Raw genomic sequence first — 16236 nt, forward strand, 5'->3', positions numbered from 1 at the left:
GAAAGTTATGAAAATTCCAAAACTAACCTCTGAAATTTTGAATTTGAGCTCTGATTACCAAATGATGAAAAACTAACATAATGTAGGATTTTTTTCGATAATATCCACCAAATGATTGACAAAAGAGAAAATATGGAAGATATTAAAGATGAAGAAACTCTAACCTACCTTGATTGATGCCATAATAAAGAGAAATTGATAAGTAGATGAATATATGCAATGTTGAATTGGAAAGTCAAAGATAAAGATCAAAATTTCTAATGAATAACTTATAGAGAATTCTTCCTTTAAGAAGATGATTCAAATTCAAACATGATAAATTTTGAGTACAAGAATCTATAAAAAGAACTTATATACTATGAACCTTGTATTCATGGACCCAACACTAATAAGACCCTATCCAATAAGCCTCTAAAAACTAGAGTCTGGAAAGTCTCTAATTCAAGAAAAATAGAAACATATACAAACCCAATACAAATAGAAAAAAAAAATTACAAAGCTAAGTAAAGGGAAAAAAACCAAATATTACACAAAAATACGTAAATTCAATTATAGCTTCAAACTTACTTCACAGTCCTTAAGAAGGTTCAATCCAAGATTCCATGAAGTTGTCATTGCAAGGGGTAGTAATTCCTAGCTCTTATTACCTTTGTACTTGTGTGAGAAGAGTCACTTCAATGAATGTTTTCATCAATTCTAATAAGGTTCATCATCTCCAGTACAACCCAAGTTTGGGTTAGGATGCACAAAGGCTTTGGCAAAGAGAGACAGGTAAAGGAATCGTGCAAATGGTAAAGGGCACGACACACTTTGGAGTTTAAAAAATATAGGTTAGGAAATGTACGGTATTGGAGGTGTCACACATGAGTTTATTTTTTTTAATTTCTAGCTTGAAAAGTACTAAATTTTGAATTTTATTACAAATTTTTGTGGTAGTGACACGCGGTTACGGTTGTCCTTTTTGTTACAACTAGATATGTAATTATAACAAATATTTTGTGCACACATTTATAGTTTTATTGAACATTAAAAACATTTTTCATGTGCTTTATTTTCAGTTTTAGTTTTCAGTTATTAGTACTAATAAATTGGATTCAATATACGTATTTGCTTTAATTTTGTATTTTTAACTCATCTGATCTTTACTCACTTTATTGGATATAATTTTTTCTTTGGGTATTATTTTTTATTGATATTAGTTGCATTGGCTTTGACATCTTCTAGGCTTTAAAACGGACACATGTTTTGTTGGATATGGAGTTTTGTGCTATTTTCTACGATTTTTAAAAGTTGAGGTAGATTTGCTCAATTTTTTGTAAAGGAACACAAATGAATTCAATTCTCTTTGTTTTAGTTTAGACTATTGTGATTGCGATTATGAACCTAATTATAGTGACATTTAAGCTCATGTTTACTATCATATTTCAGAACATTCATATAGCGTGATGTGATTCCAATAGCCATATAGAGAAAGGTTCTTGACCTTCTTAGGAATCACCTTGAGTTGGACATTATAGAGGCACTTTTCTTAGAGTTGGATCATTGTTCTAAGACAAGAACTCACCATAAACTAGTACCAAATCCCAAACTCATTTGGATGAACCAATTTTAGTCAAATTGAACCGAACAAAAGAGTAAGAAAAGCAAAGGAACAAGATGAATGGACTGAAATATAAAACTGCCGAACCAAAACTCATAAAAAAACAGCAAGAACACCAAACCAAAACTCAAGAACACAAGCTAACAAAAACAATAGAAAGAGAAGAAAGGAAGGAGAAGAGAGTGCTCATGAAGATGGAAGAATGTTGGATGATCTCGCCACTAGAAGTGTGGAATGCTCCTAGATGAGAGTGATGCCGCCACTTGAGGACTCCAATGATCCATCAAGATAAGACTAGAGAAGAAGGCTCAAAGCTCTCCAAAGTTCACTCAAAATTTGAGTAGAGTTTTCTTAGATTAATTCCAATCTGAATTTTACAAAGGAAGCACCTCTATTTATAGCCTAAGGTGCTGAAAAATAGGTGAGAAATTTCAAATAAACTCATTTGAAATTCCCACCAAAAACAAGTCACATGGGAGGTGTGACCTTTTTCTACTATGACACCTCCCAAAAACTACACCTACACCACTCTCCTAAGTCACATGGGTAATGTGACTTTATTTTACATTTTCACACTCCTTTATTTAATAACCACACCTCCTAAAACTATACAAGAGTATTTCAAAGCTTGGCCTTGCCCCTCATGGGATGGACTTGGGCTCTTTGGGCTTTGGCCTTCTTGGGCTTGGGCTTGGGCTTTGGGCTTGGGCCTCATCTTTATTTTATGTCTTCTTTTAATTTTGAGAAGACTAGAAGGAAGAACTTCAAATGTGAGGGTGGATATCCTCTTCCTCCATTAATAAAAGCCTCCTTTATTTGATTCTCATCATAGCGTGTGTGCTCTAAACTTGTACTCATACATCATTTGTTTAGTTTTTTTAGGTTTAGAAATTGTCTCTTTCCTTTTCTCTTTTTTCTCTCAAATTCCATTTTGACTCTTCCTCTTCTTCTCTCAATCTGAATTTCATTTTGTGTTCTTCATCCATGGAGAACTAATTATTGAGGATCAATTCATCAAATCAAGATCAAACAAACCAAATTGAGTTTTACATTGATCATTTAATGCTTTGAGTTTGTCCTTCCCTTCTCTAATTTCTGTTTTACACTTTGTTATAAAATTTGCGTTTCTAATTTTAGAAATCAAATTAGAAATCGAGTGAATCTTGATTTGACAATCAAATACATATCAGGTTGAATGATATTCTGATTTAATTTGTATAACTAATTTAATTGATTAATTGAATCGGTTAATTATTCAAACTTAAATTTGAGTCTTTAGAGAATTGTCATAAAAGGAATTATTTGTTTTGGTTCTTTAATGTGTAAATTGACCTTCATCCTTTTAATTTCCGGTTTTACAACCTCTTTCATTTTTTTTGAATATTTGTTTAATATTTTAAATTTGTATATCCCCAAATTAATTTATATAAAGAATATATATTAAAGACCGAATACAACAATATATATAATCGACCTAGGCTGTTCTCTATATTGTAAATTTTAGAAAAAAAAAATCATCTTCAATTTCAAGAATTGAAAATCATATGTCAATAAATTTGTGTGTATACATATATATATATATATATATATATTATTTAGTAAGAATAAAAATGAGTTGTATGAGATATTATTATTAAATAATCTTTATACTTTTTTTAATCCCATCTCAATAAATAAAAAAAGGAACTTATGTAGAAAGAATATTCTCTTAATAGAAAGGTGAAAAGGTGGTGGGCTTAATGAATAAATAATAGTTATACTAGTTTGGTCCCTATTTTTTTCATCTAAATAATCGCACGTTACATTCTTTAAAAATATACAGAATATATAAAGATAATTCTATGACAGAAAAACAAAGCAATGCGTGATGGACCCACAAAGAGACAAAAACAGTTCAGCTTTAAATTGGCCTAAGCCATTGGTGTGTTATCTATCTAGTTGAGTAGTAGAGGGTTGTTGGTGTTGTTCCTGAAACTCAATTATTCAAAGTCAATATTAACGTGCACCCCAATTCAAGTCTTTGATTTGTCTTCCGCAAATCACAACAAACACCGCTCCCACGCTCTGGGTTGACCACTTTGCCTTTTGCACTTTTGGTTCTTCCTCTTACACTTCATCAATCACCACAGGTTGGAACACAACAGAAGTGACCCTTCTATAACGGTAATTTCCAAATGAGTGGTAGTTAGGAGGCTCAGAAAGACTATCCACCAGGATTTTCATGTGGATTTTTGTTAAGTCAAGTTTCTTCAATATCTTCGTCGGAGCGAGGGAAAACGAAGACCCAAAAGCGTTTTGATCAAGGTAACACTCAATTTCTTAGTTCCCAGTTGAGAATTTAATGCGACTTTGGGGCCTTGTGTGCTTCCTTGTAGGAAATGGGGGAGGTCATGTTCGTTCTTTTCGTAGCATTTCATGTTTTGGAACCATCAAGTTAGCTTTGTTCAGGATTGTCACTGAATGGGCAGTAAAATTATGGCGATTCTCAGTTGATGTTATCATTGATGGTTTTTTGGGTTATATCATCAAGGATTGCAACGGTTTGGTAGTGTGTTGTGTGTTGAGTTTGTTAGGAAACTCAAGATATCCTATTGTTTCTGTTGTTAAGATAGGAAGGAATTTGGAATAGGTGTTTTGGTTGTGGAATTAGCTTTCTGTTTGAAACGAAACGAAATGTATTTTGAATTGAACTGCTATTGTGTTTAACCTTTTCTTGTGCTGTGCTATGGGTGTTTAAAGAAGAGCGTGAAGAGGAAATATTGCGTACGCTCATTTTTTGTATGTGTGTGGAAGAAGCATTGAAGCTTTTAATTTTGGTTGTGGTGCTTCTCTTGATAAAGAAACAAACAAGTTTAGTTGATCCTCAAAATTACTCTCATTCCCATTAAAAGAAATTCTTCTGCTACCAAGCATTTTGTACTTCACTTTATGTGTATTTCTTCAATACCTTACTGGTTTGTATATAACACCAATTTTTTGTATTTCCCATTGGGAAATAGAAGGGAAAACATAAGGATACCAATACTTTCTTTTTATGTTTTCAGTGAATACTGCAAATGAATGAGAGCATACAAATTCCTCACTATACCTTTATCAAATTCTTCTTCCTCAGCCTTCTATAAATTATCAAATTATTCTAGACTCTTACGGAATTATGTGAACTTTAGATCTAATCTATGCAACTATGGCATGCTAATCACCAATTGCTGACTATTGTTACTTTAGTAGTGTTAGTACTTTTAGACATTCGCTTATACTTTGTTTGTATTAGATGATCGAACATTCCCTTTGTTCTTTAACTTTGTGGTCTTGAAACAAATAAGTCGTGAATTAACTAGCCAATTGTGCTCTATCTTTTTATATTTATGTTGTATTAGTACGTAAGGTATGGTGGGTTTGTTCTACCAAAGATCTCATTTCGACCTTACTTTCAGGACTGGCTGACAAAATACAGACCACCAATGGATGAATTTGCTAATAAAGTTGAAGGTGACTTTTATGCTGTAGATTCAGCTTTTGGAAAACCCTACGCACTTCAGGGGTTCTCAACAAAAGAAAATGACGCGCAAGAGTTATCCCTGCAAGCTTTAACGGAAATAGATTATCGCCTAGCCTATTTTGCCGAGAAGCTGGTGAACTTGCATATGCTTTATATTTATCTATTAAGCGAGGAAAGTGATCTTGAAGCAATTGATTCAAAGAATAACTGCATCTTGGCACACTTATTTGAGAAGGCAATGACATTTGATCTATTGTCTGGCATTTTGGATTCTGAGGTAAGAGAGCTGGACAGTTTCATGGACGCTCTCCAAGAAGAAATTGTTGATGCTAGTGATAAAATATTTTCATGTAGCCATTTGACTGAGTTTTTCCTTATGATGGACAAAAAATTATGTGACGTAGAAGAGTCTGTGAAGCAGTTTCAACAGCAGTTAATTGAGTTGAAAATGCAATCATCCCAGTTACCGAAAACCATGGAAGCTTATCGAAAGGAAAATTGTAAGTTGGAATTCTTAATAAAATATTTTTTATTTCTGACATATTTGTACTGAGCATGCAGTTCTTTTCCAAGTCTGGGATGACTATTTACCTTTCTTAGTCATCCATGTAAACAGGCGAAACGGGGAAGGCCTTGAATTTATCAGGAAATGGTCAACTTTCAGATGTGAAAGCAAAATCCAATGATCAGATGGTTGAACAGCGAAGATATATTCTAAAAATGCTTGAGAAATCTCTTGCAAGGGAGCTAAAACTTGAAAGGAGGTTAGCAGAGTCAAAAAGCAATGAGGACCTAAAGTTGAAACTGCATTACACAGAACAAGTTGCATTTTATATGGAAGAGGCAGCAGAAGTAGTTTGGGGAAGATTTCTAGAGGCAGACAATACTGCAGAGGTTTTAATGGGGATTTCTAAAGGAATAATGGGACGCCTTCAAGTAACTGAGTTCAACCTCAGTAGTTCTATGCAACGAGAAAATGAGCTGAGATCAACAGTTCAAAATTTGATGGAGCAACTCAAGGCTAAAGATGCTGCTTTAGATAAGCTTGAGACATGTAATGTTCATAGTACTAAGGAAAAATCTGATGTGTTGGCTTTGAGGGAAAAGTTGAAGTTTCTTGAAAAAGAGAGAAAGGATTTTGAGCTTCGGATTAATAATACGATTGCGGAGAATGAAGCATATCATGAACATCAAATTGAAATGGAAAATTTTGTTGAGTCTCTGAGAGAAAACATTGACATTGCATTAACTCGGGCTGAGAGTGCAGAAGCCAAGGTTACGCACCTAACTGAGACCAACTTGGAACTTACTGAAGAGATGAATTTTCTTAAAGGGACTGCAAGCACTGCAGAGAAAAAGGTTGGTTCACTTGAGAAGCAACTAAGGGAATTAGATATCCAACTACAGAGTGCAAAGGCATCTTCTGAAGCAAGTCAAGAACAGCAGAACATGTTATACACAGCTATATGGGATATGGAAATATTAATTGAAGAGCTGAAGTCAAAGGTTTCAAAAGCTGAAAGTAATAATGAAAGTGCTGCTGAGAAATGCTTTGTGCTATCCCAAACAAACTTAGAACTTAATGAAGAATTGGATCTCCTTAGGTCCAGAACAATAAGCTTGAAAACATCTTTGGATCAAGCTAGCAATACAAATTTTTCGAGGGCAAAAGAAATTGATACTAAGACCAAGCTTATCATGGATATGGTAATGCAATTAGCCACTCAAAGGGAGAGCATCAATAACCAGGTAATGACTCAAGATATTTATAGTTTTGAACTCTAGTTTCAATGGTTTCTTTTAGAGAAAACTAGTATTTCGGTCCTTTAAAGGCATTTGTACTCAATTGGGTTCCCTGAAGTTTGATTTCATCAAAGAAGTATTCAATGTCTTCATTTATCTAAGTTTGATCCTTCTGTGCTTATTTCATGAAACTTTAGTTCATCTTAACTGTTATTGCTAGGACCGAATTAGAAAATAAAATAGTTAATGATTCAATAGTTGGAAATCGTACCTGCAGAACACAATTGAGAAAAAATGTACATTTCAAGGATCGAAGGAGTGTTTTTTTTTTCACTTTTTCTAGTTTTTCTAGGGACATTAAAGAAAATATATCTATATGGATAATCTTCAGTATGCCTGAATCAGAATTTCAAATCCAGATCTATAATGGTTCATGGTTGCTTATCCTGAAAGAAACAAGTGAAGTTAGTTGATTATGACTATGTTTGGCATATTTAAAGATTAAATCAGTAATTTTCCTTGGAACAGAGTAAGATACCAAAAGTAACACGATAATTTTGAAGTTATGTAATGATTATGTTTATTGATTTAATTTTTTTTTCAAATAACTCTGGAATTATTATTCAATTATTTCTGAGGTATTAACACTAACAGGGACATTGCAGTTACTTGCCTTAAAACAGGAAAATAAACATTTGGTACAAAAGTTAAAGAATACTAAAATTGATGGCCCTTTACATACATGCAACAATGGACTAAATAACAGAAACGAAGATCAAGCTTCCAACAATAACTCAAGCAATGATAGCTGTGCGAAATCGTCAGATGAAGAAGGAATAGATTACTTTAATGCGGCCTTTCAGGCAGGTACTTATTTGTCAGCCTAATCTTTTTTACTTGTTGGTATGCTTATTATGTAAAATTTAGGTGTTAAATTTAGAGTCTATTTAGAAAATTTTCTCCAAAACCACTTATAGAAAAAGAAAATAAGAAAAATTAAAATAAAATAAGTTTCTCTATAAGCTCTGTTGTGTACTATCTGTCGAATTTTGTCCAAGAACAATGAAATTAGTAAAGCAAATCACACCCACTAGAGACAATAAACAATGAACAAACACAAACATAGAAATGAAAGAACCGTTTCTTGTATTAAGCAAGATATCATTTAAGTTGCTTCACTACATCTGGTTTCTTATCTCAGTCAACATTCCCTTATATAGAAGCATAAAATGGATACAATCTAGTTAGAATTATAACAGAGAACTAACTAACTCAAAAGAATGTAAATACTAGACGACTGGTTGACCACACAACATAACTCAGGTCATCAGACAATCTATTAGGCAGGGAAGTACCGAGAGTTGTTGGAAAGTGTATTATAGGAAGAAATTTAAAAATAAAAGTAGTTAGTCGTTACAGGGAGTTGAGACTAAGAAAGTCGATATTTTCTTATCTTGAGGGTGTTGAGGTTAAGAAGGATATTGGTTTGTTGTGACCGGGAATGCCCTGTGTGAAAGGAAGTAATTCCTTTGTTTCCTTGCGCATGTGTTTTTGCATGGATAATTGTTGAATGATACAGAAATGGGTCTCTTTCGATGTCATCTCTTTCTTGTTTTTGTCAATTCTTTAGAAGGCACGTGTGAAAGGAAGTAATTCCTTTGTTTTCTTGTGCGTGTCTTTTGTGTAGATAATTGTTGAATAATACAAAGAAGGGTTTCTTTCTCGACGTGATCTCTATCTTGTTTTGTCAATTCTTTAGAAGGCACGTAACACAACCCTACTACTAGACGACATCTACAACTACAACCATGACACGACTCTACAATACAATCATGAGACACTACATCCTGGAAAGAGTTCAGTGCACTACCAGCTCAAATTAGTTTATAAATTAGTTAAACTTACCTCCGCTTCCATCTTGGTCAAAGTTCTACCGTTTCAATTGGGCTTGATTGAGTCTGCAATGGAAGACTAATTTCAATCCAAACTACTATTACAATAAAATTTCAGATAAAAGAAATAAAAGAAATTCAATTTTTAGTCTCTAGTCATGCACTAATCAGTGCATTACACATACCTTGAGCAATGACTCAAAATTCAATTTTTTTACTAAAACAAGATACTCTATCCTGTTTTTGTTTTTCCAAGTAAATAGGCTTTCTCCAAGATACACACAATACTTAGGTAGATTTTTTATTAGTGACAGAATCTACGTAAACGTCTAAGTGTCTTCCTTCCTGAACAAGAACAAGAGTGATGCAAACCCCTTAATAGATTTCTGTAGTTTAGGGATCATCTACTCAAGCTTCAAAGAAACAAAGAAGAGCTCAAGAAGAAGAACCTTGCTCAAGGTTGGATTCTTGGATGTTAAAAGTCTTGGTTTTGGATCCACCAAGCTAAGGTTCACTAAGGAAAAGGAATAAGGTTGGTTAGGCATGTGCTATTATGGTTCTTATATAATCCTGAAGGATTTCTTGGAGAGTCAAGAAACTATAGCTTGCGAAAGCTAGATGGTGATGACTTATGGTGTTGTGTAACTTGGTGGGTTTGGTTGGGATACCGAGAGGAAGGTAGATATGGTGTTGATTTGAATTATAAAAGCTTTTAAGTGGGTGATATTGGAAAAAGCTGCAGCTATGATATGTAGGGTGTTTCTTGGCTTGGTTCTTGAAAGCTTTGGTTGGAATTATGTTTTAGGATAGGCCATGAGGTTGGCTAGGTGTGAGGTCGTTTTCTGGATTAGGAAGTTGTTGATTCTTTGTTGCTAAAGCTTGAAGATAGTTTGAGGTGCCAAGATTCAAAGAGAACAGAATGGATAGAAACCAAGAAAGAAAAATATGGAGAAAAGGAAGGAGATTACCTTGATGATTCAAATGGAACTATAATCTTAGAATTCTTGGAGGAACTTGAAGAAATCTGTATCCCACCTACTTGGATATGATTTACCATGAATAGGCAAAGAGAAAGGAGAGTACCTACTTGGATATTACTCATCAAGTACCCTCTTTCTTGGGCTTGATTTGCATAGAACACAACCTCAAATAAAATTTCATGCTAATATTCATCGTAGGTGGCTATGGACCATATTTGGTTCTTAAGCAAATGAATGAGGTGGCTTTCAAGTTACAGTCATTGTAACAAGCTCGAATTCAACTTATGTTCCACATATCTCAGCTCAACATTCAATGAAAGTTGCACTACCATTAGAATTGGAAGGAACTATAAATGTGTTCATTTCGGCTTACATTCAGGGTAGTCAAATGATCACTCAAACTAATGCACCTGTACAAAAAGTATTAGTGCAATGGAAGGGAAAAACAATTGAGATCCACATGGAAAGATTTATCTACTACGAAAAATCAATTTATTGACTTTAACCGTGAGAACAAGGTTGTCTTTAAGGAGGGTGGTATTGTTAGACAGGAGCAAACACACCAAGTTGATAATAAGATAGGATTGCAAGTTTATTGCATGAGGAGGTTTAAAAAGAAAAACTACGAATACAGTTGTAATGTAGTTTTTACACCTATGAGTTTGCTAGCAGAAATGAGCCATTTAATAAGAAGCTCTTGGAAGGAAAAAGGGAGGAGCTTTTGAGATTTGAGAGACTTGTAACTAGAATAATCCAATGTATAGGAGTGTGCTTCTTTGTAACACTTTTTGTACGTTTGGTGAAACAGTTTTTATTTATTTTTTTTCATTGTTCTTCTCTAAAAAAAATGTTGATTCCTAATAGGGACATTGACATAGTTAGTAAAGGGTTCAAACTTGCCACCACTAAAAGAAACTATGGGCATTTAAGGGAGAGAGAAGAAACATTCCCAAAAGAGAGGGGATGCATAAAAGAGTTCCCAATCACGAAGCGCAGATAAGATGTGAGGAGAAGAAATCAGGGCTAGTCCGACACCAATGAGATTGGTCAGAATGGTGGTCGACTATTGATGACAAATATGAGGGCGTGTGGCTGCTCCTGATGGTTGGTGCCTTCATGACCAAATTTCTTTCTTGAATTTTGGATGGAGTTTTGCAGAAGCTCAATGGAAGTGGCGGACAAGGATGACTCCAATGGAGTTATGGTTTCCTTGAAGGTGCATGATAGGTAGGGAGAGTGATTGGTTGGGTCATATCACTTGGAGAAAGGTGAAGAAGAAGATTAAAGTGTCTATCCTAGAGAGGCAACACAAGAGAGTGAGAAGGCTTAACCTAGGTTGGTTTTTAGATGCCTAAATCCAACCCTAATTACATTTAAGAAAAATTATAAGTAAAATTCTTATTCTACTTTTGACAAGAAAATAAATTCTACTCTACACTAGGTTTATGGCATTTTTGAACATGTATAGGAAAGTTTCTCTACCATCAGTAGCAGAGTCCCAGTCTTCTTGGATCTTCCTTGCCATTGACCTAGTTGTTGGACCTGAATTTGGGCCTGAGCTTGGCCTTCTTCCATCAGCTCCGGTGGCTGTGAGTTCGTCAGTGCAATGGTCACCTAGGAAGGGTGACTCTAATGGTGGGGTCACTGGTTGGAATGCACTAAGGTTTGAACAACGACGACAAAAAAAATGGCATTAAACAAGGGGGGGGAAGTGTGAAGATGAGAGGATGCTAGAAATGAAATAATAAACAATTTTTAAAAACTAGGTAGAAATAAAGGATAAATAGTCATGCTAGAGGTATTAAGTAGGTTGTCTTGTGCTGCATGCATGCCATTTTTCTTTCGCATACATATGTATAGATACTCTCTTTGTATCGTATAATAGTATGAATGAAATGAAACATTCAACCATCTTTCACTTCTTTCCTTCCTCTCTTAATCTTGACATGTATAATGAGCCATTTTTTTCTTCCTGATGAATTCCTCTCCCACCTCTGCTACGCTCCTCTCTCACGCTATGACTTCATTTGTTCCTTACCATTTCACCACTCCAATCACTCTCAAACTCAATTATGACAACTTTCTTATATGGAAGCATCAAGATTTTGCAACACTTAGAGGACTCAAGTTAATGCATTTTCTCCAAAGCAACAATGCTCCTCCGTGGTATCTCCATCCTGATGATGCACATTTTCTTCTTGTCAATGACACCTACCTGCAATATGATAAACAAGACCAGCTAATTGTAGTTTGGCTCCTTGCTTCATTGACCACCCTCATCCTTATCAAGATGGTGCGTCTTGAATCTTCACATCACATTTAGACCACCCTTCGCTCGTATTTTGCTTCCCACCCTAGGGCTAAGATCAAGAAGTTGAAGTTGCAACTTAAAACTTCCAAGAATGACAAGACCATTAACACTTACCTTCTTGATGCCAAGAAAACAATCGTGGATTGGTTAACTGCTGTTGGTGCTCCTATTTCAACCGGAGATCATATCGACGCCATCCTTGATGGTCTCTCCGATGAGTATGACCCTTTCATCACAACTGTTACTTCAAGAATCAATCCCACACCGTGGATGAGATTGAACCTCTACTACTCACTAACATCACTAAGGTCAATATGGTTCGCTTTGGAACTCGAGCTCCATCAGGATTTTGCCCTTAAAAGGCACTTCAGAGGGTTATGGGAGAAAAATGTATTTAAATTGTTCTTGGCTTGACTCCAGAACGATGTGTAACTATTGAGCGCACCGGAACAACAACAAAGTTTGTTTTGGAGATTTTTCTTTGCATACAATTAAAAATACTTCTGATGGTGGTGGCAATTTCTCTTTCCCTAATATATGTATCCTAATTGGATCATACTCATGGTTTGGCCATGTAAGAATTTGCTCTCCACAACTTCAGCATGTGCAACAGTGACGACTGAGCGTTGTTGGAACTAGGTGTTTGGGGGCTACTTTGACTACGTGACTGTCGATGTTGTGATCACCAACATGGGCACACCTCTCTAGCCCATGACTTACACGACAATTATGCTAACAACAGTAGAGCCTGGTTGTTTCTTTGTTTCCGGGGCAGTAGAAACAAAACTCCCGATCGGGATCTTTGATACTAACGTGAAATACACAAGGAATCGAAGGAATAATTTTATTCATAACAATTACATTATCAGCTCCTCTATTGTAACAATCAATCTCTCTAAACGAAGGAAATAACATGCTTAAACAAATAGAAAGATTCTACATATATATCTTAATCAATGCAGATATCCGAAAGGTACTTTTATCGTAATAAGTATTTCTGAAAAAGTTTATTCTTAGAGACACTTAATTTGTTCTTGTAACACAAACACTGCACATCATACAAATGTTTCTATTATTACATATGAAGTGCCTTGACAACTATTTACATACTTGCATATCGTTTCAAATCTATGTTTATATTTTATTGATGGGAAAAACAAGTAGTAAAACTTCAAATAACAAGACTATCGTTCCACTCTTTATGTTATGCTTTGCATAATTATAGGTAGGGGGACTACAGACCATACCCAAGTTTTGGTATATCACTGTTACTTTATAATTTTAATAATTAACTGAAACTCAATAAAATATTATATATACCTGCATAGTACAAGAAATGTGCTAGTTATTATTGTGATGATGCACTCTGGTTGGTCATATATGAAAGATGTGACTATTTACTAGTACACTGGTGATATACAAGTGCACTTCAAACCTTCTAGGCTGTCTACTTGTTCATTGTTTTATTGCATATGAAAATTGTAGTAAATGGAAAGAGGAATGTTCTTTTTATCTATGTGATGGGAATACAGAAATAAGTTGGTCATTGTTTAAACCCTCCAAAGAAACTTTAAGGTAAATAATTCTAGGGTAAAACCACCATATACTGGAAGAGTTCATGAATTCATACAAAAGAACTGTCTCTATGTTTATATGGTTTTCATTAAAGTTTGTTATTAAACTTGGAGGAATAGAAAATTTAATGAAACAAACATAACACTCTGATCTTCCTGCCGGAAGATATTGTCTCTCATTCACTGTTTCATTCTATTTAAATAGTTATTGGGTTAAACCACCATACACTTGAAGAGTTCATGAATTCATGCATATAAACTGTCGCTAGGTTTATATGGTTTTCACTAAAGCTTGTTTTTGAATTTGGAGGATTAGACAATTCAAATGAAGCAAACATAACAATCTGATCTTTCTGCGCATCTCTGTAGATTTTATCTCATTTCATTTAATTTCACACCTAGCATTACAGTTATTATAAGAGAATATAATTATGTTCTGCCTCTATAACATGATTACGTTCTGCCTGAATACTACCATGACAAGTCTACAGACCCTTGTTTTCCCTTCTGAAGCCTTTTTCTGTCTGCCATGCTATAGTCATAATATAAATATAAGAAAACTTGTTTTAGAATTTGAAATTACATGTCAAGAGTGTAAAAAATCTTATCTAACAATCATGCTTACAATGGAAATTGACAAAGTTAGGCAAAATGCCTAACATGTATCCATAACCAATTGTTTTCTTTCAATCTTATACTTTCTACCATCATTTTATTGGATGGATTTTTATATATTGCTTTGGAAACATTACAGTGAGAAGAAGTTCAGCTTGCATTGATAGAGTAAAACTAATTTACAGGTCCAAACATATTTTTCCTCAGATCCTAAAATTTTCTTCCTATTTTGGTTTCAATTATTAGGTGGATGAAGAAAGTGCAAGCTCAAACACGCGAGTCGCATCATCTATTTCGGAAGATAAGCTTGCAAGTAGCAGAAAATTGTCATTTCTTTCAGTAGCATTTTATGTCCCGCTGGTTTCTGTGTTAGCCATCTGGTTTTTTGACAAAGGAAACATTTTCCTTTCCAAAAGCTTATGATTGCCAAGTTATTGACTAGCATATAGAAAATTTGAGTTTGTGTAGTTCTGCTTCCCTCAAGTCCTAGAGCTTCTCCATATGTGATCTTAGTTGGTGTAAGCTAATATTACAACTGAATTGGAGATTATTCTATCATGAGTGCTTAACAGATGTAGAGTTTGTGTTTGATAAAGGTGAAATGTAAATGGAAAACAAACATGTTGAGAGATGCCACGATATGTAAAGAGTGAAAAAGACCAAAAGTGGATAGTGTGTTTGGTTTTTAACAGTATAAAACCAAGTTCGTGGACTGGATTTTGACAATGTTCTGTATGCACAACCCTGATTTGAGTTTTGCCATTGCATGAATGTCTGTACAACCCCCATAAAATGTGTCTATTTGTGCATGAAGATTTTCATTGGCTTATAAAATATAATTAAAGTTATTGGTTTTCTTTCTCCAGTGCAATTATCATTGATTCTCCCTCTTTTTGTCCGGTCCTCCACCTACCTTACCTGTGCACTTTTTCCAAATTATAAAATGTCTAAACTACTGAATACTGGGAAACCAGAATAAACCTATTTTAAATAAAAAATTTCAACTACACCCATTATCATTTTATTTTTCCAAATGTACATATAATTTCTTAAGGTCTTTCAAGCTTATTTTGCTCCTCTGACAAACTGTTTTGTAATTTACTTTTTCAATTATTTGAAAAATATTACTGTAAATATTATAAATCTAATTTAAAAGATTAAATCAATAATAAAATTATTAAACAAACTATAATATTATATCGAAATTAATAAATTATTAGATTTATGATTTGTAATTTGTAATTTATACTAATACTATATTTATTAATAAATTAACCAAAATAAATATTCTGAATTTGAAATTATTATAAAGTTAAGCCTATATAAATTTAACTATAAAATCTTAAATTAAAAAATAATTAAATGTACATGAAGAATTTAAAATTTATACGAAACTAAAAAATAGTAATTTTATTGTAATGTTTTTAAATTTGTATTCATGTAATATTAGTTATTTTTTAATATTAGTTGCAGCTAATGTTAAAATCAATATTTAAAAGTATATATTAGTATAAAGCACAAATATCATTAATAAATTAAGATTACAAATACGGATTATATTTATATATATATATATATATATATATATATATATATATCCAAAAAAAAATTATGAGCAAATAATTCAATCTTGTCCCATGATATTTTAGGTAAAAACACAAGTGGACGGACCAAAATTGAATCATGTCGAGAATATAAACACTAATGCAAATTTGAACACAATTGTGGATGAGCTTGAAAGAGAATAAAAGTATGAATGGACTGAAGAAGAAAACATTGGTATAAGATGATTGCCAAAACACCAAAATGTTCTTATGTGTGCTATCTCTAAAGATGAATATTGTGAAAAATAAATCACAAGAAGGAAGACTGATTTGTGATTTAATTGAATTTTAAAGCTTTTTTTTTTGCAAATCTCGTATGCATGATGGTATTTTGGCGATAGTTTAGTTTATCAAACTATAACTCTTTTCATAAAAAATAATGAGTCAAACTCAACTAGCTAATTTCATTGACCTTGTC

General features: G+C 33.7%; 1 protein-coding gene across 6 annotated transcripts; it reads left to right on the top strand.

Annotated features, from left to right (window-relative positions):
• Window positions 1–3512: 3512 nt before the first annotated feature.
• On the top strand, window positions 3513–14940 carry LOC137810739 (WPP domain-interacting tail-anchored protein 2). 6 transcript variants are annotated; one of them, XR_011080960.1, is made up of 5 exons: window positions 3513–3904; window positions 5035–5599; window positions 5716–6848; window positions 7497–7709; window positions 14461–14940. XR_011080960.1 is itself a non-coding variant. In XM_068612152.1 (5 exons), the coding sequence occupies exons 2-5, from the start codon at window positions 5062–5064 to the stop codon at window positions 14466–14468; spliced, it is 1881 nt and encodes a 626-aa protein (XP_068468253.1). In that variant the 5' UTR covers window positions 3513–3904; window positions 5035–5061; the 3' UTR covers window positions 14469–14940. The 6 variants fall into 6 exon arrangements, 4 of the variants coding, with proteins under 4 accessions (XP_068468253.1, XP_068468251.1, XP_068468254.1 ...); XR_011080961.1 differs by having other exon boundaries at window positions 7497–7705; XM_068612152.1 differs by having other exon boundaries at window positions 7508–7709.
• The last annotated feature ends 1296 nt before the right edge of the window (window positions 14941–16236 follow it).

Source organism: Phaseolus vulgaris, chromosome 2 (genome assembly GCF_000499845.2).
Source record: "Phaseolus vulgaris cultivar G19833 chromosome 2, P. vulgaris v2.0, whole genome shotgun sequence".
Classification (NCBI taxonomy): domain Eukaryota; kingdom Viridiplantae; phylum Streptophyta; class Magnoliopsida; order Fabales; family Fabaceae; genus Phaseolus; species Phaseolus vulgaris.

What these genes read in the sequence shown, in the direction of transcription:
- LOC137810739 (XM_068612150.1), top strand. Translation starts at nt 5,062, where the DNA reads ATGGATGAATTTGCTAATAAAGTTGAAGGTGACTTTTATGCTGTAGAT. An exon ending in AGCTTATCGAAAGGAAAATT is followed by an intron (nt 5,600 to 5,715) that starts GTAAGTTGGAAT and finishes CCATGTAAACAG; the next exon opens with GCGAAACGGGGAAGGCCTTG. An exon ending in ACTTTAATGCGGCCTTTCAG is followed by an intron (nt 7,706 to 14,460) that starts GCAGGTACTTAT and finishes TTCAATTATTAG; the next exon opens with GTGGATGAAGAAAGTGCAAG.